Consider the following 27878-nt stretch of genomic DNA (forward strand, 5'->3'; position numbering starts at 1 on the left):
ACTGATTGAAATTTAAAAAAGCCTTCTAGGCAATACTGTACATTCATTTTAATCACTGAAATTCTCCCCCATGGTACTGTGGGAGATTTATGCAGCCCGACTTAACAGTGCATGAATAAGGGGTTACAAATGGCAGTTCTGATGGAGAAGGCTTGGCTTGGGCCTGACTCCTCACCCGGAGCGAGAGGAAGCACAGCGCTCTTTCCCTCTTCCTCTCTTTGAACTGTGTCACTCAGGAAACGTCACGTGGGAGCTACGCCCTCTGGCCACGTGTTCGAGATCCGTCTCTGCCGAGGGACGCAGAACATTCTGGGAGGATTGGGGAGAACTGAGGCAGCAGGCACGGCGGAGCTGGCGGCGTCTTTGAAATAGGGTTTATTAACACCTCTGTACAATCTGGAGGGGGGGCAGACGGGGGGGCAGCTTTTCCTTCCTTCTTGCCTCCATCTTCCCTGCCATTCTGCCCCGCTCCTTCCCGGCAAAAGGGCTTTTCCCCTGTGATGTCATCCTGCCCCTCCCCTTGGCCACGTGCCGAGTCTCCTGTCTCCGCCCACTCCGGGGGGAGGGGCGTTCCTTTACTATTGATACATTGATTGAAAGAAATACAACTACAGTATTAAGAAACAGTGAGACGACGGTGGGGAAAAGGCCAGCGGGGAGAGAGAGAGAGAGAGAGAGGCCAACTGGCCTGGCGACGTGCCCGCCTCCTCCTCCTCCTCCTCCATGGCGGCGGGGGGCGCGGGGCTGTGGCGGGCGGAGGCGCCGCTGGGCCGGGGCTCTTCGGCCGCCGTGTACCGGGCGCGCTGCCTGGGAGACCCTCGCGCCCCGCCGGCCGCTCTCAAGGCGTTTCTGCCGCCCGGCCGCCGCGGGGAGGGGGAGGAGGAGGAGGAGGAGGCCGAGGGCGGCGGCGGCGGCTACGGCTTCCGCAAGGAGCGCGCCGCGCTGGAGGAGCTGCGCGGCCACCGCAGCATCGGTGAGAGAACGCGGGGGGGGGCGGGTTCCGGGGCTTGTGCAGAGAGCCAGCAGCCGCGCCGCCCTAAAGCGGAGGCGAAAAGGGGCTTTCTCTTCTTCTCCAAGTGCCCTGGCTTCCTTTGCAGACGCTCCCCGTCTGCCCAGGGCGGCTCCAGCACCCGACTGGCCTGGGCGGGGTGGACTAAATGAACCCTGGGGTCCCCGCCAACTCTCTAACTCTATGCGGGAGGTGCAGCGGGCAGGAGTCACGCAGGGGGGGGGGGGCTTTGCCTAAACGGGAACCCCATCCTGGGTCTCCAGCAGCCAGGCGCTCTCTCCAGCCCCCTTTCTTTCTGGGGCACGTCCTCCATCAGGAGCCACTGGCAAACTGCACTGTTTGTAGAATCCTGGAACTGCAGGGTTGTTGTTTTGTGATTAAGGCATCCCACAAATGGGGAACCCGCCGGGGTGCCTTAATCCAGTCCCTGTTGTTCAGATGGGCGATTTGACAGGCAAGATCTGCTTTGCCTTTCCCATCTCCAGGACCAGAAGCAGCAAAGCCACTCATGGGCCAGAAAGCTCTGATTCAGTGCATCCAATTTTGCAAGGTAGCAGCCCCCATGCTAAAGTTAAGCGGATCTGAATCTGATCCTTGTCCCAGGGGGAGGTGCATTGTGGAAGAAATGCAGGATATAAATCCATTCACTAAATAAAATGGGTACATGTGCACAGCATGAGGAATCACTTGGCCAGCACAGAGGGCGTAAATTGAGAGGGGAAAGGATGTCCCAAAGACAACATGGTACTGAGGGTGATGTCCGTCAGCGTTCCCCAACCTGTTGCCCTTCATTGACCATTGGCTTGTGAGAGTTGCAGTCCAAGCCACTAGGAGGTCAACAGGCTTTGGAAGGCTGGTGCAAGTATTCTTGAGTGCGTTCATCTTGTCTGAAGCCTGAGTGGGAAACAGACAAGCTCAGTTGCTTAGAGCAGGGTGTGCTAATAATGCCAAGGTGGCAGGTTCAATCCCCGTATGGGACAGCTGCCTATTGCTGCCTTGCAGGGGTTGGACTAGATCAGGGGTAGGCAACCAAAGGCCCGTGGGCCAGATGTGGCCCAATCGCCTTCTCAATCTGGCCCACGGAGCGTGTTTTTACATGAGTAGAATGTGCCCTTTTATTTAAAATGTATCTCTGCGTTATTTGGGGGGGGCTAGGAATTTGCCCATTTATTCCCCCCAAAATATAGTCTGGCCCACCACATGGTCTGAGGGACGGTGGACCGGCCCATGGCTGAAAAAGGTTGCTGACCCCTGGACTAGATGAACCTCAGGCTCCCTTCCAACATGGCGAGTCTATGATTCTAAGACTCCTTTGTGTAACATGCCTTGTTGCTTTGCTGAAGGGTGATACTTAAATCTTCCCAACAAATAATAAATGTGAGACTTACCACTGCATCTCAAGGCAACTTGGCTTTCATCTGATTTGTATTCTCACAGCTGCTGCCAGAGGTCAGCTGCAGATTCCCATTGACCTTACGGTAACTGCTTCTTAGCCTCTTGCAATGGGCATGCAACCCTATGCCTGTCCTTGTTGAGAGACATGGATTTTTACTACCAGGCCAGCCCCTCTTGCCCCCCACCGCCAGGCATACTGATGGGAACTATGTGACGGATGGTTGGCTCTGTGCATAACAGCATAAATCTACACCAAATGGTCAACTGTAGCCACCGTACAACACAGAGCATAGCTGGTGATAACTTATGATGGGGTTTGGAGCAGAAGAAAACCAACTTGTTTCTGGGAACTGGTCCTGAGGAACAACCAAAGTTTCCTTCTAAAATTCCAAAGGCAAGAAGAATCACAACTAGGCTATCCATGAAGCGCATTTGGGCATCCACTGGAAATGCTGCAGCTTAGTATTTCATACTTTGGCCAACAACAGCAATGAGTGAACCAAGTCTTATTGCTGTGCTACAGGGGGAAAGATCCGGAAAATTGGGCAGCGGGCAGGAGTCCAGCCAGACGGATTTCCTTCTCAAATGATGCCATATTGGACCCGTGCAGAGTATCCAGGGGGTTTGAATTCATTTCTGTACCCACATTGCCAACCATGTTGACAGTGACTTCCATTGCAGTAGAACCGTGCATGGATCTAGACTAGAGTTTTATTTGGTGCTACCTAAGGACTGTTTCGTTGTTGACCTTATTTGTGCTGCATCCATTTTTCTTCGATGGCCATAGAGTTGGGGTAAGGATTCTCTTGAAGGTTAAAAGGTTAATCCCCCAAAAGAAACAAGCAGCACTTGCCTAGCTCTGGATTAAAATTATACCCAGGCCCAGATGCTCTAGGAGAAGTGCTGGAAACAACCAAATCTTGTATCTTCCAAATGCGGCTTTTTGTGGGAATCACTGCCTTAGCACAGAACAGCTTCCGGGGACCGGTGGTTCCACACCAAGTAACCCCTGCTGATCCTTTCGGGGTGTTTTTCTGCTTGCAGTGACCCTGTACGGTGTGTTCACCGACTACCCTTCTGCCCAAGGCCCATCGTGCTGCCTCTTGTTGGAGTTGCTGGACATCAGCGTGTCAGAGCTGCTGGCGCACTCCAGCGTGCATGGCTGCTCCATGTGGATCACCCAGCACTGTGCGCGAGACGTCCTGGAAGGCCTTGCCTTCCTCCACCACAGAGGCTATGTGCATGCAGACCTGAAGCCGCGCAACATCCTGTGGAGTGCGGAGGAGGAGGGCTTCAAGCTCATTGACTTTGGACTCAGCTTCAAGGAGGGAATTCAGGTTGGTCAAGTGTCATTGGAACCTTTTCGGCAAAAAGGTAATCAGAGAGGCAAGATGGCTGCAGAAAATGCTGAATGGCTTTGGGTGCCCTTGTGCTGTGCAGATTCAGCCCGGTTTTGCCTTTTCTAAAGGAGGTGACACACTTTCAGAAACCGGCAAAAAATGCCAGACAAAAGGGGGGGTGCACTGTGGCAAATGAAAACACTTTCCGCTGTAAAGATATCTTTGTCTATGACCAGGAAACTGTTTCCAAATTCTCTTCAGTTAAAAACTTCACCCTGTGTATGTGTGCATGCTCATGGAGGGGGGCACATGCAGTGCTTTTATTAAAACGTATCCTGAAATCTTTATGGAAGGGATTGCTATTATTCTACTCTGTGAGCATTGTTGCAGAATTGCTTGTGTACTTTATACACATTTTAAAGAATGCGCTAAGCTGCTTATTGCTCGAAGACACTGCTTTCCAAACTTTGGTTACCAGTTGCTTATGGACAACAATTCCCATCATCCCTGACTACTGGTCTTGCTAGCTAGCGATGATGGGAGTTCTAGTCCAAAAACAGCTGGAGATCCAAGTTTGGGAAACACTGCTCTAAGCAGTGTGGCTCTGAGGTTTCCTGTTTCACACAGAATCATAGAATGGTAGAGTTGGAAGGGACCTTGAGAGTCATCCAGTCCATCCCTTGCAGTTCCTACACATGTGTAGGAAAACTGGGGTTTGCCACACATGAGGTGAATTCCTTTCTCCCAAGCAGTCTCAGATGCACATGGGACTCGTCCACACGTCTGATTGTCCCATGCTTTCTAGGCAGGGGTCTGAGCCTGTCACTTTCCCCCACAAAAATCTGCTCTTTGGCGCTACATCAGAACAAACAGCAGTCCACGGAAAACGTAATGGCTGTTTGTTCTGGTTCAGCACTAAATGGTGAATTTCCCGGGGAAAAGCATCAGGGCAAATGGAAGACTGAGCCCTTGGGCTTTCAGAAATCTGCAGTCAGAGCGCAGGAGTAGTGCTTCAGAGGTTTGGACGAGCCCCCAGTTAGCATGGGTAGAACAAATTGCTCCGTCCCCTGAGTGTGTGAAAAGTGCCTACCAATTCCTCTGGTAGTGGAAGAGCAAAGTTTTTGTAGTGCTCAGATACTTCCACCTGGAAATGGCACAAATCAACATTTAAACATATACCCTGAGGTGGTTTTCCAGTGGTAGAGGTTTTTTTCCAGAACCCCTTGAAACATTTTAAGCTTAAATCACAAAACAGATTTCCTATGCAGGTACTGAATTTTTGCTTGTGAGAGGTTACTTATATAAAAAAAGTTTATTGACAAATTCTTGGACTAGCAAAAGTTAAGCATTTCTTTGTGGTATCCTTTGGCTCTGCATGAAGCAGCCTGAGTGGGCGATTTCACTGGACCACTGTAAAACAAACTAGTATAAGGTTTCAGATCCACTGCAGTGCTTTGTTATGATTTTAGACTTCTAAGCAAGCTCTTCATTCTCCCCAGGATGTGAAGTACATTCAGACAGACGGGTACCGCGCTCCTGAGGCTGAGCTGCAGAACCGCCTCTCCAAGGCGGGAGTCCAAGGCGGGGTGGAATGCACTTCTGCTATTGATCTCTGGAGCCTTGGAATAGTATTACTGGAGATGTTTTCAGGAATGAAACTAAAACATACTGTCCAATCTCAGGAGTGGAGGGTGAGGAGCTTTTTGCAGAGATAACAGTTGCTTTTGAGATTTGCAAGCTTGGTGGATCAGGGGAATGCTGAATAACTTCAGTAAGGCTTTTGACAAAATCCCCCATGATATTCTTGCGAGGAAGCTGGTAAAATGTGTGTTGAACGAGGTAACTGTCAGGTGGATTTGTAGCTGGTTGAGCAAACCCAAGGAGTATACATTAATGCAGGCATCCCCAAACTGCGGCCCTCCAGATGTTTTGACCTACAACTCCCATGATCCATAGCTAATAGGACCAGTGGTCAGGGATGATGGGGATTGTAGTCCAAAACATCTGGAGGGCCGAAGTTTGGGGATGCCTGCATTAATGTTTCCTCATCATCCTGGAAATAAGGGATAAGCAGAGTGCTGCAGCGTTCTGTCCTGGGCCCATTGTTGTTCAACACCTTTATAAATGAGTTGGATGAAAGAATGGTGGGCATGTGTGTCAAATTTGCAGAGGACAACAAACTGAAAGGGGTAGCTAATGCTGCAGACGACAGAATCAGAATACAAAATGACCGTAACAGATTGGAAAACTGGACCTAAACTAAGAGAATGAATTTCAAAAGGGACAAATGTAAGGTTCAGCACTTAGGCAGGAAGAACCAGATACACAAATATAGGATGGGGGACACCTGGCTTACTAGCAGTACGTGTGAAAGGGATCTAGGGGTCTTATATAATAATTATTATTTATTATTTATACCTCACCCATCTAGCTGGGTTTCCCCAGCCACTCTTAGTAAACCATAAGCTTAACATGAGTCCACAGTGTGATGTAGCAGCAAAGAAAGCTAACACTATTCTAGGCTGCATCAACAGAAGTCGAGTGCCCAGATCAAGGGAAGTCACAGTCCCACTCAATTCTGCCTTGATCAGATCACACCTCATCTTTGGTGGCAATTTCTCTTTGGGAGTTTTGAAACTCCTCTTTGACAAAGTCAGCACCTTATATGGCTTGAATTTGCCTTGCTGGATAGATAAAATACTGAATGCTGCAGCTTTCCTGATGGGAGCCAGTACCTTACCAATCTGTGAAGGAAGCAATCATTTGCTGGGGGAGGAGCGGAGGTGACGCGAGCTGACATCAGCGCATGAAGTAAGAAGCTGCCAGCTGAGGCCACAGATCCTTCAAACTCAATATTGTCATCACGGACAGGCAGCTGCTTTCTGGGATTTAAGGCAGCCGTCTTCCCCGGCCCTTCCTGGCGATGCCAGAGCTGGAACGCAGCATGCAGAGCGGGAGCCGCACCTCCAGGCCATGAGCTTTTCCTGTCATGTAGGGTTTCTATAATTGCCTTGCTATAAAGTTACTGTTTGCGCAACCCTTTGTCCCTTCCGTGGGTCCCTTTGCAGTCTCCCAACATGGTGTCTGCAGCTGCTCACAGTTCTCAGCCAGGTGTGTTGTACCTTCTTTCAGGGGGAGAAATACACTATCCCCACCCACTAGCACAACCATAGGTCTGGGAAGGCTCCTAAGGGAGCATCCTCCATTCATGAAGCCTCAGGCCTCCATCCCAGTGCATCTCTCCCAGAGTGCCGGAGGGAAGAAGGGGAGCCACCTCAAAGGCACCTGGATGGTATTAGCAAGTGATGTAAGCTGTAGTGGAAGAAAGGTGCGACCCAGGAGGCTCCCTGGTCTGCCTCTAAAGTCAGCAGAGGAATCCTGCACCTACACTCTCCCAACTTGGAACAGCCCAGGGGGTGTGGTGTTGGTGGCCGAGTCCAGGCACAACTGGGGGCTCCAATCCCTGGTGCAGATGGCTGAAGAGAAGGGAGGAGCATCAACTAATTTTAGGAATGGGTAGAATTGCCATGGTTTGCTTTGTGTCAATATTGAACCCACCATGGAATAGGTGTTATGGAGCAATTCACTGTGGCGGGCTTAATGTGCCGGGGGGGGGGGGCTTATGGTAGTAGCCGGCTCTGCTACAACCTGAGGAAACTGTTCAGATTGTTCAGAGTGAATACAAGATGGGTTGGTTGTTTTTTTTCTGAGAGATTTTCTTCCTACCTTTTCTTCCTAGGCAAATAGTTCTGCCATTATTGAGCGCATTTTCGCCAGCAAAAGTGTAGTGAATTCTGCCATCCCTACCTATCACCTCAGAGACCTTCTCAAAAGGTATGTTGCCTGTGTTTTCTTCCTCTGGGGTTTTGCCCCGCTACTCTAGCTCAGCCCCTATGGATTCAGTCAAACAAAGGGTGAGTTGTATTGTTATCTACAAAGTCTTTTGAACAAGAGGGACTTTCTTTCTGCCTGTGGTGCCTCTCCCTTAACCTCAGCAATCCTTCACAGAATAAATAGGATTGTCAGGTCCCATCCCAGCTTTTCCTCTCTTGGCCTTCCTTAATACGGCAGATACAAAACCAGCATTTGCCTCCCATAAGGGCCCTTGTGTTTCATCACTTAATGGATGCTAAAAGCACAGCTTATGTGAATGGAAAATGGTTGTTAAAAGGCAGTGGCTGGACAAAGTCTTGCTTGGGATGTGGGAGAGATAGGAGATAGTAATCAGGCTAAGGAATGCCAAAATACCATATAGCTTATTTTGTATCATATTGGCCCTCATTTTTTGTCATTCACCTACAATTTACTTAACTCGTTGCTGTGGAGAGCAGGGAATAATTGCTAGCTCAGGCAATGTGTATTTGCAACTTTCCCCTTTCAGTCAAGTCTTTTAAATAAGTAAGATGTAGGTTTAAAAAAAGAAACCAGGGGTCAAAGCCCCATACAAATCAGGAAATTGTGCAATAGATTCACGAAACAGTCAGCCTTGTGTAAACAGGACTAGCTAGAAGGTTTCACCAGTAGATTAATTAATGAGACCAATTTGTGTTTGGTGGGGCTGTGACTTTGCAGTCTGTTTGTTTGTTTGTTTTGAGACTATTTTGGTAATAATATTTATGGGAAATAAAATACTAAAGATGAGCTTTCTCATCTTTAGGTAACATGTAGTTACCTAATTTGAAGGTGGGGGAGATAATGATTATTTATTCTCCTTGGCATAACTCAGTATGGAGAATCTACCGTATGTCCTGGGGAAAACCAGTGGCATGGCCATTCACCTTTAAAAGAGAAAGACAGGAGAAATGTATATGTTGCTTTGTGTTTCAGTAGCACACTTCCGCAGAATAGCACTCAAGGGAACCTGCAGTGCAGCCAAAATAAAACTACTAGCAAATGACCACTGAAATAAGGTTTATAAAATCAGCATCATCATAACGCCATAGAACTGGAACAATGAAAGCTGTGGTGTCGTGTTTTCTCCAGAACCTGGTGGGCTTTTACTACTCTTCTAGAAATCATCTTGGGTGCAGCTTGAATCGTCTCCCTGTGGAGAGCATCTCTGGAACTTGCTTGTACAACAAATGCTCCTTTTTGCTTTCCAGCATGCTTCACGAGGACCCACAGGAAAGAGCCACTGCAGCAAAGGCCTTGTGCAGCCCTTTCTTCAGCATTGCTTTCGGTAGGGCATATAACATCTTGCATTTCTCTGGCCACAAATAATGCTTGCTTAACTGGCCCCGACTCTGTTCAATTCATTTTGAGATTTCCTATCCATTCTCTGCATTAAGTTTAAGCTGGTTAACATTTTAAAAACAATATTTGTCCTGAAGAGGGACCCTCTGGTCATCTTGTGGACTCCTAAGGGTACGTTTTCAATTAACACTTCCTCCTTTCACACATCTCCCGTGTGCCATTTTAAATGTCTGAATCAGGCCTAGCCCCATTTCACTGATGTCTGAACCCACCATTACAAGGAGAGTTTTTAAAATCATTTTTGTTTATTAGATTTATATGTTGCCCTTCATCCCAGGATCTCAGGTAAAAATACAACGTAAAGAGACATTGTATGTGAGAAGGCAAGGTAAAGAAAGGCAAACCTTTAAACTCTCTTTGAGAATAGGATTGTGTAGGTTGCAGCAAGTTGCATTCAACCATTTATAATTTCTCTTTGATATAATGATCACCTTACATTGCTTTAACAGCCCCCCATATTGAAGATCTGGTGATGCTTCCAACTCCAGTGCTAAGACTGCTAAATATTTTGAGCGAAACTTCTCTCCAAAGTGAAGAAGAATTTGAAGGTTGGTACATCTTGATGTAGCTCCTTATCCTTCAGCACACTACAGAATGTACTAGGAAGCAGGGTGGATTTGATTTAAATCATAGTTTTCTACATAAAGACTTAATTCTTGCTGGTATAACTTTAATATGCAGGTAGATGAAGATTTTTAGAATAACAACTTTTCATACTAGTTTTTTTATCCCCAGTTTAATAGGTTAATCATTCATATTTGGACAACTTTTCTGTTGTACTTAGGAAGGAGAAAAATAATCATTACCTTAATAATAACAATTTAAATAGATTTATTAAGAAACTTAGACTGTCAGCCCAGCCTACACATGAAAAACTTAAATACTGTCCTCTGTAGCTCACTCGTCATCTTCATCTTCTTCTATATTCATAATCTGGAAAAGAAAAACAAGCTTTCCTGCTTTATCGGGTCCCAAACGATTTCTCAATTTAGAATGAATGGGTCCAAAGGAAGAGAATATTCTTTCAACGCCTGCAGAAGATGCTACTGCTGTTAAAAGTGAAATAATAATCATCATTCTTTATTCAACTGTCAGTCAGAAAAGCTACAATTCTCAGTACAAAGTTAAAACATCTAAGACATCTAAAAACTAAAATAAAACATGGGCAGCACTAATAAAAGCTCTACAGATAAACCCGCATCAATGCAGTCAATTTTACTCTCACGATTTGGAAGCGCTTTCTCCTCTTGCTTCCTTTTTTAAACCTTCAAGTTTGGGGACTTAAAAGCGAGTGCAGGGAGACTTGCAAATTGCAAGGGATTTTGACCAGCAGGTGGCTCCATGCACATGTCAGTCATGTGGCATCATAATTTGGCCCTGATAAGGACCTGGTACACAGAGTCCAGAAGGTTCCCCACCCCTCCCCTAAACTAGCACCACTAGTGTCCCTGGTTCATTGTTTTGCAGCTACAAAAGTCACACTGTCCCAATAAATTTCCTGTTCGCCATTTTTCTCTCAGCCTGGAGAGCAAGCTGTCAGACTTCAAATAACTCAGTAATGAACCTTATCAACCCTTGGCAAGCTCACAGTTTTCTCTCATCCCTCCGTCCAGCTGAGGATAAGCGATTGCGCTTCCAATTAAATTAAATTCCAAGCCCTTTTAGCATTATTCAGTATAGTCTGAGGATAATAGGGAGTAGGGGAGAATCAGCTCTGAGTTTCCATCATAAACCTTTTGCAGAATAGAGCTTCTCTCCCTTTCCCCCCTTTTTCGTTTTTATTTTACACACACAATTCCATTTGATGTTATATTCCATATCTGCAATCCATTTTTCACCATCATCATCTGAATATCCATAATTTAAACTAGCATTTCAAGGGAGGGTTGCCAAATCATATATAAAGAGAATAACACTTTATATAGAGAAACCATAGGCTTCCCTCCCCCCACACTGACTTTTATACCAAATGAAGTCTTCTTTCAAATTCAAACTTTTAACGACCTTTCAGCTGCTTCGATTCCGCAGTTTATGATCTAATTTCTTCTAGTACGCAATCTCTACATTGTTGTTGTTGTTGTTTAGTCATGTCCGACTCTTCGTGACCCCATGGACCAGAGCACGCCAGGCACTCTTGTCTTCCACTGCCTCCCGCAGTTTGGTCAAACTCATGTTCGTAGCTTCGAGAACACTGTCCAACCATCTCGTCCTCTGTCGTCCCCTTTTCCTTGTGCCCTCCATCTTTCCCAACATCAAGGTCTTTTCCAGGGAGTCTTCTCTTCTCATGAGGTGGCCAAAGTATTAGAGCCTCAGCTTCACGATCTGTCCTTCCAGTGAGCACTCAGGGCTGATTTCCCTAAGAATGGATAGGTTTGATCTTCTTGCAGTCCATGGGACTCTCAAGAATCTCCTCCAGCACCACAATTCAAAAGCATCAATTCTTCGGCGATCAGCCTTCTTCATGGTCCAGCTCTCACTTCCATACATCACTACTGGGAAAACCATAGCTTTAACTATACGGACCTTTGTAGGCAAGGTGACGTCTCTGCTTTTTAAGATGCTGTCTAGGTTTGTCATTGCTTTTCTCCCAAGAAGCAGGCGTCTTTTAATTTCGTGACTGCTGTCACCATCTGCAGTGATCATGTAACCCAAGAAAGTAAAATCTCTCACTGCCTCCATTTCTTCCCCTTCTATTTGCCAGGAGGTGATGGGACCAGTGGCCATGATCTTGGTTTTTTTGATGTAGAGCTTCAGACCATATTTTGTGCTCTCCTCTTTCACCCTCATTAAAAGGTTCTTTAATTCCTCCTCACTTTCTGCCATCAAGGTTGTATCATCTGTATATCTGAGGTTGTTGATATTTCTTCCGGCAATCTTAATTCCAGCTTGGGATTCATCTAGTCCAGCCTTTTGCATGATTAATTCATCTGTACATTAGTCCAGTTTAAACTCTAATTAACAGGATAACCTGTGCTTCTTAATGGCAGCATAGGGGGGGTTATCAGTAGGCAAAGTGCTTTGCACTCAGCACCTCCTGCCTCCCACAATCCATGCCGGAGCGAGAGCCAGGAACCAAGACGAACTGCGAGTGAAGCTTGTTGCCCCCTGTCCCTGGGGAGAATTTTCAAGGCTAATTAACCTCAATCATCCTTGTTTTTTCTTCGCCAACGATCTCCTGTCGTGGGAGCTTTCTCCATTAAGGCAGACCGGAACCGGAAGCCAGGAAATAAGAATATTAATTGCCTGCCCTTGGTCAGGTCTTTGGCCAGCTCGGGCAGGGTGGTGGTGTCAGCCTGAGATTTCCTGGTTAGATTTCTGCTTGTCTTGTAGTAAGTTTCTCCAGTGTCTGCCTGCCCCTAAGGTCTGGAATACTTGCTAGGTGCTGGGGCAGCGTTTAAGACAGATGTTCAGGCATTCAGGCTTACCCCACTAGTGCCCTAGGCCCTTCTCCTCAATGCTGCGTGGAAGAGCAGGTTGTACTGGCTTAGAATATGGACTCAGGGGCAGTTTAATGATATTCTGGCTGACTCACATAGATAGTTGTTTATGGCCAAGCCTGGACATAATTTGTTGACCCCTATATGTTATGAAACATGCAATTTGTGGCAAAATATATATGTTATTGATTGTGTTTATTTATTTATTGTGCTTCCTTCAAGAAGCTTAGTCTTGCAAGAACCTTGTGCAGCAGTTGCTCTGGAGGCAAGCAGGCATTTTGCAAACAGGATTCCTGGGTCCTTCCATTCCAGTCTATCCAATATGCTATGCTGGGTCTTTGCTATGTGTTTTCAGTTGTCTTCTCAATTCCACAGATATCGTGGATGACATAAGAGAAGAATGTTGCAAATATGGACGGGTTGTGTCCTTGTTTGTTCCGAAGGAAAATCCAGGCAAAGGCCATGTAAGTACTTGGGCAGTCGAGATTAGTGTGTATGTTTAATCTTTGAAGTTTTGCTCTAAGGCTGCGCTGACCTCTCCTTTTACAATGACAGCTGAGTGAGGCACATACTGAGGCTTCCTGATATAACTCCTGTGTTCTATCTTGCATAGAGAGAATGATTCTCTTACAAATGGAAGCAGATTTTTTTAAAAAAAATCAGATTTTTTGTGTGTGCGCGCGCCTGTCTCTCTGGGAATCTTGGAATACTTTACTGTGTCTATATATCTCTAAAATAAGACTTGGAGACAGAATTTTAGTAGCATTATCTATTAATGCAGTATGCCTCTGAAATGTCACACTATTAAGACTATAAAACTATAGAAATGCACCTCCATTTAAGTTTTTCAATACAGTATTACCTTCTATACTTTATCCAGAGATTCTGGTAACATCTTCTAGTGATATAATGTGTCTTTAAATTACACTACTGTAGCGTACCACACTTACATTTTGCAGAATTAAATCATGTTACAATCTTTCCTTATCAAATAAACACATACCATTTTAATGTATTTTACTCCTTAGAATTTAACAAAGGTAATCTACCAGTTTCTGGTCGGTGTCTTGCCTGTCCTGGAAAGCAAGAGTGCAAGGGGACAAAGGAGATTGACATTCCTCCTGTTTCTTTTCAGGTCTTTGTTGAGTATGCAAATGCTGCAGATTCAAAAGCTGCCCAACAAGCACTGACTGGGAAGAGTTTTGATGGCAAGTTTGTTGTGGCTACATTTTACCCCCTGAGTGCCTATAAGCGAGGGGATCTTGACCAAACCGTGCTTTAGTCTGCAGCAGCAGTCAGGAGAGACGCACGGATCCACAGGTGCCTTGCTTTGCCAAAGTATTTTCCAGAGACGGACTCCATCTGTGCTCCTCCTTTCTCATTCTGTGGTTGGCAAGAAAAAGGCCCAGGTCTTTCTGTTTTGTTGCAATGAAATCAGCCTCCTTCTTGCCTTTGATTTACTCTACAGTAACCAAAATGCTATGAAATGGATGTTGGAGATTGAAGGTGAAGAAGAATTCAGTGTGAAAGAAATTGAGGCACAAGGCAGTGTTGGGGGTTATGGCACCAAACTTGGAGCTGCCAAGCATTGAATGGTGGCATGGAGGGGTGCTGGTGTCTGAAAGAGTCCGTGGAGCAACTCCGGAGTTCTTTGTGCCACAAGCAGAGAAGCAGCAGAATGTGCTATAGAGGACATGCACCCGGATGAAACTTTTAATCTGCAGTCACTGTCCTGCCTTCAAACAATTTTATGGGGAGTACAGAAAACATGGTCAGCCCGTTGTACTCCTCCCATGTTTTCCCAGCACTTCCTCCTCCTTGTCTTCTTGCCTCAGAGAGTCTGTTAAGGAGGGGAAAGTGAAACAGGAGTAGAAGGGGGAATGGATGGCATTTTGAGGTGCCCCTCCTTTCTCTATTGTTTCCAGTTTTGGAGACTTTCCAAGTCCTTTCCCTTGATCTGTGTGGGCTCTCCACCTTAATTAATTGCTTCTTGGAAGGAGGTTTCCCCAACCCATACCCTTCCGTTAGGGTAGTTTTCCTTGGGGGCAAAACTACAATGCTGTTAAATTTGTCACTTGCAATTTCTGGGTTTTTCCCTCATTTTTTAGCATTAAATAGCAACCACTTGGATATCTGATCAGAATTTTAGCCATGGGCATTAACCCTTTCCTTGTGTTCCCTCTTCCACTGTGGAAAACACAGAAGGGAAGAGCTGCTCTTCCATGTTTTGTTTGGCCTTTGAGCTTCCCCACTGATTGCCCTCAGGGAATCGCACACCTGCTAAAAATAAAGTTGAATTCAAGTGATGTCTTCAGCATTGCATGTAGATGACTAGATCAACCAGCACCATGAAGTTGCATCAAACTGGGGAGGTAGGATGTATTTGGGGGGGGGGTGTCTTTAACTGACAATGGAGCTTCCAGAAAAGTTTAGAATTTGCACCTAAGAATGGCTTTTTCTAAGGAATTCAGCCCCTTCCCTATATTGCTTTCTGGAAACAATGTGAATATTTTATTGCCTGGGGCGGGGTGCAGTGCTCACACAGCCTCTGGTGTTCAAATTTAAAGCTACAGGCAGCCTGGGTGGGTAGAAGTGGTACCCCTTTCAGCTAACACCCGCTGCTTTCGGTGGGTCTGCTAGAATATTTGAATGAGAGTTATGGTCTCTGGTCTGGCACTGGTTTCAGGGTTGTTCTTTCAATCATAAAATGTACAAAATCAAATCAAATACTCCAGAGTTTTCAATAAAATTACAGCTACTATTTCATAAGTTAAATCTATTCATTTTATAGCCCCATGAATATCTCAGCAAGTCCCTCCCAGCTGCTAGACAAATATCAAATTACACACTTAAGATGTTGGGATAAAGGAGCCACAGCCTGCAATCTCTGCCCCCTTGGAGCTGAGTGTGTGCGAGGGGACAGCAGGTGTAGCCTCCTGTGAGATTAGGGCTTCTGGACAGACATCTGCTTGGCCCAAAGAAGTGTATTGCCTAGGGGTGGGTTTTGAAGGTTTTTCCCCTAAAGGACTATCATGACTATCTTTGCTTTGTATGTGTCATAAACAATACTGAGTCTAGTTATTTGTAGCAGGACGTACAACCAGAGAAAGATGCTTTCTCACCAGCTGAAGGACAGTTGAGTCTTCTCCAACCACTAGGTAATCGTGTACCATTTGGATTTCACTGACTTTCTTTACCTAGTAAGCTCTAGTCCATTACCCTTATAAAGGTGATCACTAGATGGAAATCTTTTATTTTTTCAGTTTTAATTCTTTATTAAATTCTTTAAAATACAAACATATGCGAGGATATACAAAATCATTACAATAGAGATAAGGGAAAGTAAAGAAAGAAAGAACCAAAGAAGAAGAAGAAAAGAAAAGAGGAAAAGGGAAAAAGGGGAAAGCTATATACAAAAAGAAACATTTATCTTCTTAAATAACACTTAAATAAAAATCTAATGCTGCTGAGCCAAAGCCGGTCAGTAGGTAGTCGCTTGCTGTCCAGGCCTGAAGCTAATTTCAGAGGTTAAGGATCATAGAATCCTAGAGTTGGAAGAGACCACAAGGGCCATCCAGTCCAACCCCCTGCCAAGCAGGAAACTCCGTCAAAGCATTCTTGACATATGCCTGTCAAGCCTCTGCTTAAAGACCTCCAAAGAAGGAGACTCCACCACACTCCTCGGTAGCAAATGCCACTGTCAAACAGCTCTTACTGTCAGGAAGTTCTTCCTAATGTTTAGGTGGAATCTTCTTTCTTGTAGTTTGAATCCATTGCTCCGTGTCCGCTTCTCTGGAACAGCAGAAAACAACCTTTCTCCCTCTTCCATATGACATCCTTTTATATATTTGAACATGGCTATCATATCTCCCCTTAACCTTGTCTTCTCCAGGCTAAACATACCCAGCTCCCTAAGCTGTTCCTCATAATGCCTTATGAGGAACCATTTTGGTTGCCCTCCTCTGGACACATTCCAGCTTGTCAGTATCCTTCTTGAACTGTGGTTCCCAGAACTGGACACAGTACTCCAGGTGAGGTCTGACCAGAGCAGAATACAGTGGTACTATTACTTCCCTTGATCTAGATGCTATACTCCTATTGATGCAGCCCAGAATTGCATTGGCTTTTCTTCCTGGCTCTCTCTTTCAACTAACTCTCAGGCTAGCACTCTCTCTTTGCCTTTTGCTTCTGATTCCAAACTTGCTTTCTGACAGAGTTGCTACAACTAAAAAAACAAACAAACTCGTTCTTTACAAAAGGGCAGTTTTTTCCAAGCGCATTCCAGAGGACGCATCGGTTGGCCTCCTCCAAAACAGGGTGCTGCCTCTCAATGTCATGAGCCAGGGGCACAGACCCCCCCCCCCCGGCCTGGAACTTCCACCTCCTGCCCTTCAGCTGAGATGTTTCTCAAGTAAGCGAGTTCTGTTGGTTCCTCCTCTGTGGTTACAAGACTGCTCAGTATTGTCAAAAGGCAAAGGCAGCCATGTTGCTTCCTTGGGATCCACAATCAGAGCCAGGTGATATGTCAGGAAATATTGAGCAAGATCTTGAGGTCTTCAGAGTTCTTGAACTTGAATTTAGAAACGAGTTTACTATTTTGTGACATTTTTGTTGGTTTTCATAAAGCTATTGCCTTTCTGTGGATTTCAACATAAAGTGTTCTCCTACCTTGTCCGAAATAATATGTAAATATTTAAATATTGATAAATGTGTATATACCGTATATTCTGGCGTATAAGACGGCTGGGCGTATAAGACTACCTCCAACTTTTCCAGTTAAAATATAGAGTTTGGGATATACTCGCCGTATAAGAAATACGACCCGGCATATAAGACGACCCCCGACTTTTGAGAAGATTTTCCTGGGTTAAAAAGTAGTCTTATACACAGGAATATACAGTACCCGTTTTTATGGCACAGCCAAAGAAGAATACAATAATGGGGTTTTGGAAAATATGGTACTGCGAACCATGGATCTGTGGGAAGCCATTTGTGGGCCCTCGCTATGACAGTGAAGACTGAGTAGCTGTCAGATTGAAATACATCATATAGACTTGCTGAAAAGTTTTTGTTTTTACCAATTTTACCAATTTGCCAAAAGTTTAAAAAGATCAAACCTCAGGGAAAGATCTGCCTAGTTCAAGATGAGTTACGGGAGAGAGACTGGGGGGGGGGGCGTCCCCCAGAGAAAAGAATTGCTGGGAGCAGAAGGCCAAAGGAAGGCTTGCATACCAGGGGAAAGAAACCAAAGAGGGATGAGGTGGCAGGGAGATGGTCGTGGTTCCATCCAGAGAGGAGCTGGGAGGCCATGGCGCTACATCTTTTAATGATGTTGAGGAGTGACTTGCCAGCATATCTTCAGGGGCTTCGCTTGCTAATGCTTTCCATTGCTAGGAAAACAAGAGTGCTCAGCCTTTAGGCAAGCTTCCTTGGGAGTAAGTCCATCCTTGTTTTCAACCACTCACCTGCTGGCAACCAGGAATTCCACACAGGCAAATGTTCAGACTGGTGGGGCAGAGACAGCACCCTGTCAGAGCCTCTGCATGCAGGAGGCAAGGGGAGCGAGGCAACCACCTTGGGCAGCAGGATCCAGCCTCCAAGGAATGCCTTGGCCACTACTGCTGGCACTGTTCATGGGCTCAAAAGCCCTCTGGGCAAATGGAGATGGCAGGCGTGGCTGAAGAGGTGCTTCTCTGTGGCCCAAGACACCCAGAAGGTGTGGAGGAAAAGACAAGGACCCTCTTCCCCAGGCCTGGAAGAGGGGAGAGAACAGGCAGCTCTTGTCCCCCGGAACAAAAACAGCCTTAAAAGTCAGGTGAGTGTGGCTCTGCCCTTCGTGGTTGTTTATGAGCCTCTCTTGTAGCCCTGCCAAGATTCTGAAGCCCCCAAATATCCCAAGCCACACTCCATTTTCTCCTGTCACCCACAATGATACATTTCCAATGACAGACCCTCCAAGTGTCACTATTTTCCAGGAACCGTCCGGGATTTACAGAAGCCCTTCCGGTTTCTTATTTGATCCCGGAACATCCTGCTTTTCCTTAGGACATCCCTATTTTCATTGGAGAAATGTTGGAGGCTGTGGAGTTATGAAAACCCCCAAGCCGTCTGAAGGCAGCCCTGTATAGGGAAGTTTTTAAAATGTTTCATGTTTTATTATATTTTTATGTATGTTGGAGTGGCTGGGGCAACCCAGTGGGGAATAAATGATAAAATTACTACTACTACCACCACTACCACCACTGCTACTACTACTATCATTATTGAATAGGGCGTCCCTATTTTCATCTGAGAAATTTTGCAGGGTATGCAATGACTGAGAAACCTCAGTCCATCTTCTTAGCCAGTCATAAAAACCACTGACAGTAGATCCCAGCCCTGTCTGTCAAGGAGGGGGGAAACACTTAGGGTTTGTTTCTTTTAATAATAAAAAACCACCAAGGAACTTTCTATGGAAGCCAGGCAGCAAGATTATTTGGTGCTTCTTCCCTGCTGCTTCCTCTGGCCACAGCCATGTGCGCCACCAAGTGGCTGTTTGCTCCTTTGCGCCGGCTGCTGCAAGCATGGTTCCCTTGCAAGAAGAGCATGGAAGGGAAAGGACTTGCTGCTGTTGTCACCTCTTGGAGGGCAGAGCAGAGAGCAGGAAGAGGCTCCATGCAAGAACTGCAGGGAAAGGGTGCAAGCAAACAAGAGAGAGAAGAGAAGAGAAGAGGAAGAGAAGAGAAGAGAAAGAGAGCTGACCCTGGATGAGAGAGGGGGGAGCTCAAAGAGGATCAGAGAAACCTGGGGGGTACATTTTGTTTAACTCCTCGGTGGGCAGCAGAATAGGGGATCCCCAAGGAGAGGGTTCTGTTCAGTAGGGTCTCCTCCCCAGGTCCCCTTGTGGTGCTCTTGGGCCCCTCACTGCCAGGGGGATCTTTCTCTTCCCAGAGTTCTTTGAAACAGTTTCTTTGCCATGGGAATCCCCGGTGCTAATCTTGCACATAAAATTTAGGGGGTGAGATTTTGATAGCTTTTTTTTTTTTGCTATTTCTTCCATTTCCTGCCTGACTAATGTGATGGCTCTGTGACAATAAATATTGAGTGGCCTGAGAGTTAATTGGACACAATAGATTTGGGTGGTGAATATGCAAATGCAGAGTTGCTCATCTTTTAACCACACCATTTTGCTTTCTGTGAAATGGATGTCAAATTGCAGTAGTAAATTTTGAAAGCACGTCAAAGTGCAAGTAGATAAATAGATACCGCTCTGGCAGGAAGGTAAACGGCATTTCCGTGCACTGCTCTGGTTCGCCAGAAGCAGCTTAGTCATGCTGGCCACATGTCCCGGAAGCTGTACGCTGACTCCCTCGCCAGTAAAGCGAGATGAGCGCCACAACCCCAGAGTCGTCTGCGACTGGACCTAACTGTCAGGGGTCCCTTTACACCCTAAGGCCACCATTTTGCAGCTGTCCACACTCCCATGGCAGCCATTCTGAGGAGGTGTCCACAAAACTTCCTCAGATTTCCAAATATGCCCGTGAGACCCCTGACAGGACAGCCCACTGGAGAACAAACAGCTAAAGAGGGACAACTATTTCCTGTGGTGGGCTGAATCAAAGTTTCATCACATCCATAGCTTCCTCTTTGACTCACCTTTTAAAAAATGTCTTCTCCTCCCTTGACTCAATATGGCAACTTTAAGGCATGCTAGAGCTTTTCAGAGGATTCTGCACACCAGTTTCTTTTTAATGTTGGACCCGTGTCTATTTAGACTCTTGCATAAAAACTTACTAGTTTGCCGTATATAAAACTCTGCAGTTGGAATTGGTACGTTAGCTTTTTGCACCCTAAAGTGCAATTGGGAATCATTATAATCCTAACAGTGGGAGAAATAATGGCATTTTATCTAGGTAAATCCTGTTTAAGCTGCATTCCCATATTTTTTGTGTGTGTTTCACAAACTAGAAAACAGGCAAGGTAGTCAACTGCATTCTCCCTACTTAATGGCAGCTTAAAAGACAGCTACCCTGTGCTGTCTTTGGACAGTGTTCTCGAAGCCACCAACAGGAGTCTGACCAAGCTGCGGGAGGCAGTGGAAGACAGGAGTGCCTGGTGTGCTCTGGTCCAGGGGGTCACAAAGAGTCAGACATGACTGAACGACTAAACAAAAACCCTGTGCTCACTTATGTGGGACACAAGCCCCTTTGAACTCAATGTGACTTACTTCTGAGCTGACACAGATTGGATTGCAATTTGCAAATATTTTGCAGATCAACTTGCATGTTTGCTGTGCCCACTAAATTTGTACCTCAAATGCTGAAAAGAAACAACAGAGTATTGTTGGTGTTGCACTGCTACAGTTCCAATAATGGGAGAAGACATTCCTAGAAATGGCAGCCATCCCCTTCTGCCGTGTGTGCTGCATTTCGTAATGAGCTAGTCAGAATCAGTAGGAAAAGAGGACTATAAAAAGCACAGTAAAAAAATTTTCAGCAGTGGGTTTTATTGCATTTTGTAGGTACTGTTAATCGCTGGCTTCTTTCAAAAGTTTTGTACAAACTGGCAATAAACTGTATACATGGTTTTAATTCTTGAACCAACAGAATGAGATCCAGAAGTGATGTGATGAAGATGCTCTCATCAGAGAGGCTCTCTCATTGGCTGGTTGTCTTTCAGGCTGGGTTATCATGTGACTGCCTGTCTGTGCCTGCTGTACAGGTGAGTGCATGTTCTGCACAGCAAGTGTAGACAGGCAGACACATGGCAACTCTGGCCGGCCAGCCCCTTGGCTCCAGCAGGGGGCGCTCTGCTCTGTGCTTACGTAGCAGCCTGACTTCACGGCAGAAGGAGGGGGAAGGCATTTTACACAAGCAAACTTTACACATTGGGGAGCTCTCAAACAAAGAAGACGTTTACTTTATTTAGAAAATTTGTGCTGTTCTTTACATTATTGCTTTTTATTTTCTTGACATACACAAGACGGAGATTGCAGCAAGATATGCGTCCTAGAACAAATCTGAATTCATTTCAAAAAGTCTGCATTCGTGGTGGGTGGGTGTAAAAATATGTGCAAAGAAAGCATTACTGGGTTTTAAAACTAAGGATTTATTTACCCAATATGCGTTAGGGTTCTCAAAATATACATAAAACATTGTCCTGTTGGTGGAAATTTCCAAAATGGTCCAGCTCATGGCTGTTGGCCTAAAAGCTCACAATGAGTAAAAACTTTTATACACAATTCACATTTGATTTGCCACATGAATTATATTGCGCTCAAATGGAAAAAAAACTCTTATAAACTCCAGTATAAAGTCAGTTCTCAAATGTGTGATTTGTGGATCAAAAATGCAGAAACAGAAGATCTGTCAAAACCTTTTGAACTTGATACTTCAGAATAGCAATTTGTCCTCCTGCACCCCAGCAGTGTTACATGGAAACAGAATAAATCACCCTATTCATAGACTCACAGAATCTTAGAGTTGGAAGGGACCCCTGAGGGTCATCCAGCCCAGCCCCCCTGCAATGCAGGAATCTCAACTCAAGCAGCCATGACAGATGACCATCCAACCTCTCTTTAAAAACCTCCAAAGAAGGAGAGTTTAATTAGTATTTTTTTAATTAAATGCATATAATTATTTTTTTTTAAAAAAAACACACAACTCTGCTCTTTTAATTTGGTTATGGTGTGAAGTATGTCGTGGTCTGCCAAAATTCAATCTTCAAAGAACAGTAAGCGTGCAATAAAGGAATATTGACAACCAACAATAAAGTACTGGCTGAACTGAAAGCTTGAAGGTCATTGTTCAGTGTGCAAGGGCTGTTACACAAGACGTGTCACTGTATTTAAATGCTTTCTAGTCATATGGGGAAATGTATGTTTTACATTCACTCTATAACTGTGTCTCTCACATGCTGCTGCAGCTTAGGAATATTCAATACATGTGTTTTAAAATATTTAAGACTCTACTTTCAGCACATTATTAGAATTCCATTGTCCCGATTGTATTGATTTTGAAAAAGATACGAATATCCAAAACATACTCAGATACAGCAGATTCTCAGCTAGTTCTCCCCCAGCTTTAAGATTAATATTTTATAGAAAATGCAGAGTTGTGTTGAAATTTTGTTTCTTAATTTTTTGCAAATGCAAATTTACCTTCTGCAAATGCTGCTTTGTTTTTTGGGGAGGTGCTGGTAGATGCTGTGTAAAAATACATCTCTTATCTCCTTCCTTCGGTTTAAACTGCTTTGAGATCCCCCCCCCAAAAAAATAAAGTGGTATAGAAATCATGATGACGATAGACGACTATTTCACCCATTTCCTGTTTGACCCCATCCCTTGCTAGCCTTTTTGTACTGAGTTTTTATTTTAGTTTTGTGGAAGTAAAGGCAAACATAGAAATATGGGGATGTGCAAGTATGAGAAACTATTTTAGATACTGCAGGTAATGTAAAGTTTTATTGTAAAGTATTTTTATACTCCTGCATAAACCTGATTGGTCAGTTCTTATTTCTTTTATCATTGTTAAACATGCTTGGCTAATGGAGTTTAATTTTGTTTATAGAATTTCCTCAGGACAAGGATCCTTGGGTGGTCTGCAGACATTTCTTTGTTAGAGAGGAAGAGATTCTCGAAATGCAAGGGCTGCCTAACATGGGGGTGGAAAGAAGCAGAAATGTAGAGAGTAAATCTTCTCATCAGCTGTATTGTCTAGATCGGGATGGCTACTTGAAATCATTCTGTGGATAACAGAAATCGCCCTTCACCTCTTGTGTATTTTCTGCCTCACTAAAGGAAATTGTGGCTGTCTTAAACTTTTGCTTTCTAATCCCAAACTGCAACTACATAATTTAGAGAGCTTTTTCCTCGGGTTTTGCTCTATGTGGTAAAATGGAAAAACAGAGCATGCTGCAAGCACACCATAAAATAAATGGGACTGCTTAATACTTCAAGGATTTTAAAGAGTTTCATATGCTGGCTCTGCAACACTGCTATCTTCCTCATTCACTACAACATGTAGTGACTATGTAGCAATGAACTATGGGACCTAATCTACTTTGTATTTTCCACTAAACAAACTTTCTCATTTCAGCCTCATTCTTGAATAAACTTTATAAATTAAGAATAACACGTTGAACTGCATCTTCAAACCCTTGGTTTTTATCACCAAATTCCTACAAATCTCAAATCAAGAGACACACAAGAACATTATTGGATCTTTGTGTTTGTTGACTTCCTACAAATCAGTGTTCACCAAAGACAGTTATTTAAGATGCTTGTCTAACCATTTTTTCTTTCTCTGGCCTTTCTGGTTCTCCCTCTCTTTGTCTGCGCTCTTGCCATTTCCCCTCTACCTTCTGGCAAATGAAAATGAGAGATACACGTGAGAGGAAATGCAGACAAATTCTACACATGGCTTCTTCCTAGACAGCAGAATGTGAATTCCGGGGGGATTTCACTCCAGTTGTTGTAGCTGTACAGTAAGAAGACATTTAGAACTAGGATATTTCCTTGCATTTTTTGTCTCAATTCATATTAATAAATTATGGGAAACAAATTAAGTTTTTTAAAACATACTGACCCCAAGTCTGTATTGCTACTTGCATGATAGTCAGCCTGTTCACACATCCTTTGAAAATATTTTTGGTCCCTCCTTATAAATATATGCCACAAAAGTTTGCTGTTTAGTTGTATAATCAAGTGAAAGATCAAAGCAACAATTTAAGAATTGTTAACATTTTCCGTTTCTCTTTTCATGACATTTGGCTCCTTTGAATTTGCAACTGCAACTTTGTGCTTGCTATTTGTTAAAACAACAGCAACAAATGACAGGCATGATAAAAAGTCTGGTACAAACATAGATACGATGGCTTGAAATAAGTCTAAGACTGCAGTCCTGTTAACCTGGGAGTAAGTCCATAAAAGCAGAGCAACTATGTGTAGAATCAGGCAGCAGCCGAGGGGATTACTGAGACCTAGCACTACGTCCTCTGCACGAGGATTGCAAGACTTATGCATACTTGGAGCATTTTGGTGATCAGAGAGAGGGTCATATGGGACCATTTATTATGTGCATGTATCCATTTAATACATCCACTTTTTAATTTAAAAATAAGAGTTGGTCTATGCCCACTTGGGAACCTGGCCTGTGGCGTGGGAGGCTGTTTTTCTACCCTTTATTTGTTGCATTGCTCTCCTGGTAAAAAAAATGCCCAGCCCAACACGGCTACCTGCCTGAAACAAAAGTTGCTATTCGCCCCAGGAGGGAAACTGCCCTTGGCACTTGGTGGCAGCTTCTCTCCTGAGAGGGATATCAGCTTCTTGTTTTTTGGAGGGGTGGGGGTGGCGGGTTTTTTTGTTTTTGTTTTACCAGGATCGCAGCACAGAGTGAAATAATTGGTGCCCTCCCATCCTGATTCCCTCCCCTCCTGTGTCTGCTATTTGTAAAGTAAAAATTAGACATTTAAAAGATATATGCACATTTAGTATATTGTCTAGTTTAGCCCGCAATGAAACTTGTAGTGAATTCTTTGAGACTACAACAGGGGTGGGGTGAGGAGAGGGGGTGGGGGAATGTAAATTATAATAATGTGCATATATAATTTTGTTTGCAATTATAACACAAGTATCTGTGCTTGCAGTGTATTTAACTTAAAATCTTCATTCAAAGCTTGAGAATATTCTTTTTTAACCAATACCAAGCTTAAAGCTTAAAGAAATGGCCTTTGAAGTGAAGAGGGTATCGAATTACAGCACAGATTTCCACCCACCCCCACCGTTCTTTCCATGAAGACTTTCATTCAGTACCAAGTTCTACCCCTTCCCCACCACCGTAATAGGATAGTTGAAAATGCACCAAAGGAAACATTTTCATCTTTTTACAAATTCCACTTTTATCAGTGGGATTCATGGTCCAGGAACTTCGACTGTAGGCTCTGTGGCTCCGAAGTCTTAATGAATCCTGGGCTTCCATCAGCAAGGCATAGACGTTTAGAGGAACAAAAGTTATCTTCAGAATAATACTTCCTGCATCTGGTGAAAACTTATGGCCTGATACCTGTGCCACAATATCTTTATTGATTTTGATGAAGAGGTCTGTCATGGCTCCCTGCTGCAAATCATTTGTGATTGCACCTAGTTTTGATTGCTCTTTTTGTGATAATGAATTGGACAGGTCCACTATTTTAACAGATGTCTTTAACGATGTTTCTGATTTGGCATTCTGATACTAAACACACATTAACTTGAATGCAAGTGATTTCTTATTTCCACGTGGAGAGGCTGCTGTGTGGCCCATGCAGGGGTGGGAGCATGGGGGAAAGACACAGCACTCTGTGTAGGTGGAGAGACAACGCTGCTGTGCCTCAAAATGAGCAGAGAACAGCACACAATTCAGGCAAGCAATTAGCTGTGACCTCCGCCATGTGTGGGTCTTTGCTTCAGCACTAGGGCAGGATTTGTGTTGCTGCCTCTCGCAACTCCTACACACAAAACACTCAGACACTCCTGCACTTTTGTGTAGGTGAGCGTCTCTTGACTGGGCGAAGGGGGCTATTAGGTGGGAATAGGCTCCATTGATTTCAGGGGAATATTTGTCCACATATTGTGTACAGGATCAAGAAAGAAGTGTATCAGGCTCTTTGTAAACAAGTATTTTTCAGATTTGGGTTTAAGATAATCAATAAATTTCATTTGTATAAATAGAAATAATATTCTTAAACTGAATTTAAATTCTGAAATGTATAAATATACCAGTAGTGCTGAAGACACCTATTCAATTTTTCCCACACTTCCACAATTTAATTATTATTAGTATTCTGCAGGTAATGCATAAATAATATTAGTAAAAAAAATTTAAAATATATATATATGGCATTTTTAAATTTCCGTACTTTTAAATATGCCCGTGGCAATGGCAGCATTTCATTCTCCTCTGCCCCCTATGGGTCCAAGCTATACCTTTTGTTTTTCTTGCTTGTGTACTAGCTCACCAGGAGAGGTCCCGTTTTCTTGCCTGACACTGCAGGGTCAGGAGTGTCCCCTATTTCCAGCTCGTAGGTCAGACGCTCTTCTGAAGTGGCCTTACCAGAATGTCTTCCGCGCATTGCTCAGAGAAGTCCTCTTCCCGTGTGCCTGGACAGTGTCCCTATTTCCTAGCATGCAAAACCTGTGAAGAAAAAGACTCTAGGTCAGATCTGAAAGGAGCCATCCTGCTCTTCTGCGCGATGTTCTTGGGAGTCCAAGCCGCTGCGTTCCCTTGCCCAGTCTAACCAATGTGCAGACTACTGTACAACAGCATTGTCCTGAACAGGTAGTCTGAACACTGGGGCGACGGAGCAGGATAGGGTGAGATTAACAATAATCCTCCTTTAGTCTGTGGGGGGGAAATCCCATTCCCGCACCAGGCTCTGTTCTCTTTCCTTCAAGCCCTGCAACACTCCTTGAAATGCGCTGAAGTGCTGCGATTTCTAGCCTTGACGTGGCACATTTGCAATAGACTCTGGATCTGGCAATGAATTTAGGACCAGGAGAAGGGGGAGGGCCGGGTCTGAGCATCCATATATGGGATGATGTCACCCTAGGGAGGTTTGGGTATGCACTGTGCCGATGGTGAGACCGCTGGAATTGCCTGCTCTCAGACATGGGTCTGTGTATAAAATGGTACCAGATGTTTTAGTGTAATGTTAAGCAGTCATTTCATCTTGAGGCCAGGTTTTTTTCTTCAACTGGGCAGGAAATGGGCCCCACTATGGAAAAGCTGTAAAAACTCGAGAAGTACAGTTTTGCTGCAGCAAGTTCAGTTCAGAGTGAATTAAAATAAATCTGAAAAACAAAACAAAACTCACTTTCGTGAACTGGTCATTAAAAGAAATAATAATCTAAACTTTCTGATTCTTTTAGCTGAGCTTCCTTTTATTTTATTTGTTGGTCTTTGGGGCTCAGAAAAGGACCTGGTTTTTTCTCTCGCTCTTGGAACAGTCGAGCCACAAACAGGCTGCTTTGGGCTTGCACAGTAATTACAGCCACTTCCTGAAAGTGAAGCCCCCATGAAAAGTCTGCAGAAATGTTCTTTGTCAAAGAGTCTACATAAGTAATTAGTTCCACATGTGCTCTTCATATTTTCCTCCAGCTATTTGGGCTGACTTGAGACATTGCTGGAACTTAAGTCTAGCTCTAAGCTTTTCACTCCAGCGTTTGCCGTGCAACAATTTATGATGTCAAAAGGAATTGTCTCTTGGTGCTATCAGGGCCATCAGGCTGGGGATTAGTTTTTTACCAGCTGCCCTTCAGAACCCATTTTGTTTTAATTGGTCTTCTTGGAGTTGTCCTTTTCATCCCCCCCCCCCCCGTGAACTTCCCCTTGCTTTTTCTTCTCTGCCCTTGCAGGCACCAGACAATTCTCCTTCCTCATGGGAGGAGGCTGAAGGACCCGTGTGTGTGTGTGTGTGTGTGTGTGTGTG

General features: G+C 44.5%; 1 protein-coding gene across 2 annotated transcripts; it reads left to right on the top strand.

The window, feature by feature from the left end:
• The first annotated feature begins 442 nt into the window (after positions 1–442).
• On the top strand, positions 443–20154 carry UHMK1 (U2AF homology motif kinase 1). 2 transcript variants are annotated; one of them, XM_035102113.2, is made up of 8 exons: positions 450–973; positions 3449–3741; positions 5244–5435; positions 7484–7578; positions 8847–8923; positions 9447–9545; positions 12810–12898; positions 13570–20154. In XM_035102113.2, the coding sequence occupies exons 1-8, from the start codon at positions 724–726 to the stop codon at positions 13714–13716; spliced, it is 1242 nt and encodes a 413-aa protein (XP_034958004.2). In that variant the 5' UTR covers positions 450–723; the 3' UTR covers positions 13717–20154. The 2 variants fall into 2 exon arrangements, with proteins under 2 accessions (XP_060132517.1, XP_034958004.2); XM_060276534.1 differs by lacking the exon at positions 5244–5435 and having other exon boundaries at positions 443–973.
• Positions 20155–27878: the final 7724 nt, after the last annotated feature.

The sequence above is a fragment of the Zootoca vivipara genome, chromosome 7 (assembly GCF_963506605.1).
Source record: "Zootoca vivipara chromosome 7, rZooViv1.1, whole genome shotgun sequence".
Lineage (NCBI taxonomy): Eukaryota > Metazoa > Chordata > Lepidosauria > Squamata > Lacertidae > Zootoca > Zootoca vivipara.

What these genes read in the sequence shown, in the direction of transcription:
- UHMK1 (XM_035102113.2), top strand. Translation starts at nt 724, where the DNA reads ATGGCGGCGGGGGGCGCGGGGCTGTGGCGGGCGGAGGCGCCGCTGGGC. An exon ending in GCTTCAAGGAGGGAATTCAG is followed by an intron (nt 3,742 to 5,243) that starts GTTGGTCAAGTG and finishes CATTCTCCCCAG; the next exon opens with GATGTGAAGTACATTCAGAC. An exon ending in TCCAATCTCAGGAGTGGAGG is followed by an intron (nt 5,436 to 7,483) that starts GTGAGGAGCTTT and finishes TTTTCTTCCTAG; the next exon opens with GCAAATAGTTCTGCCATTAT.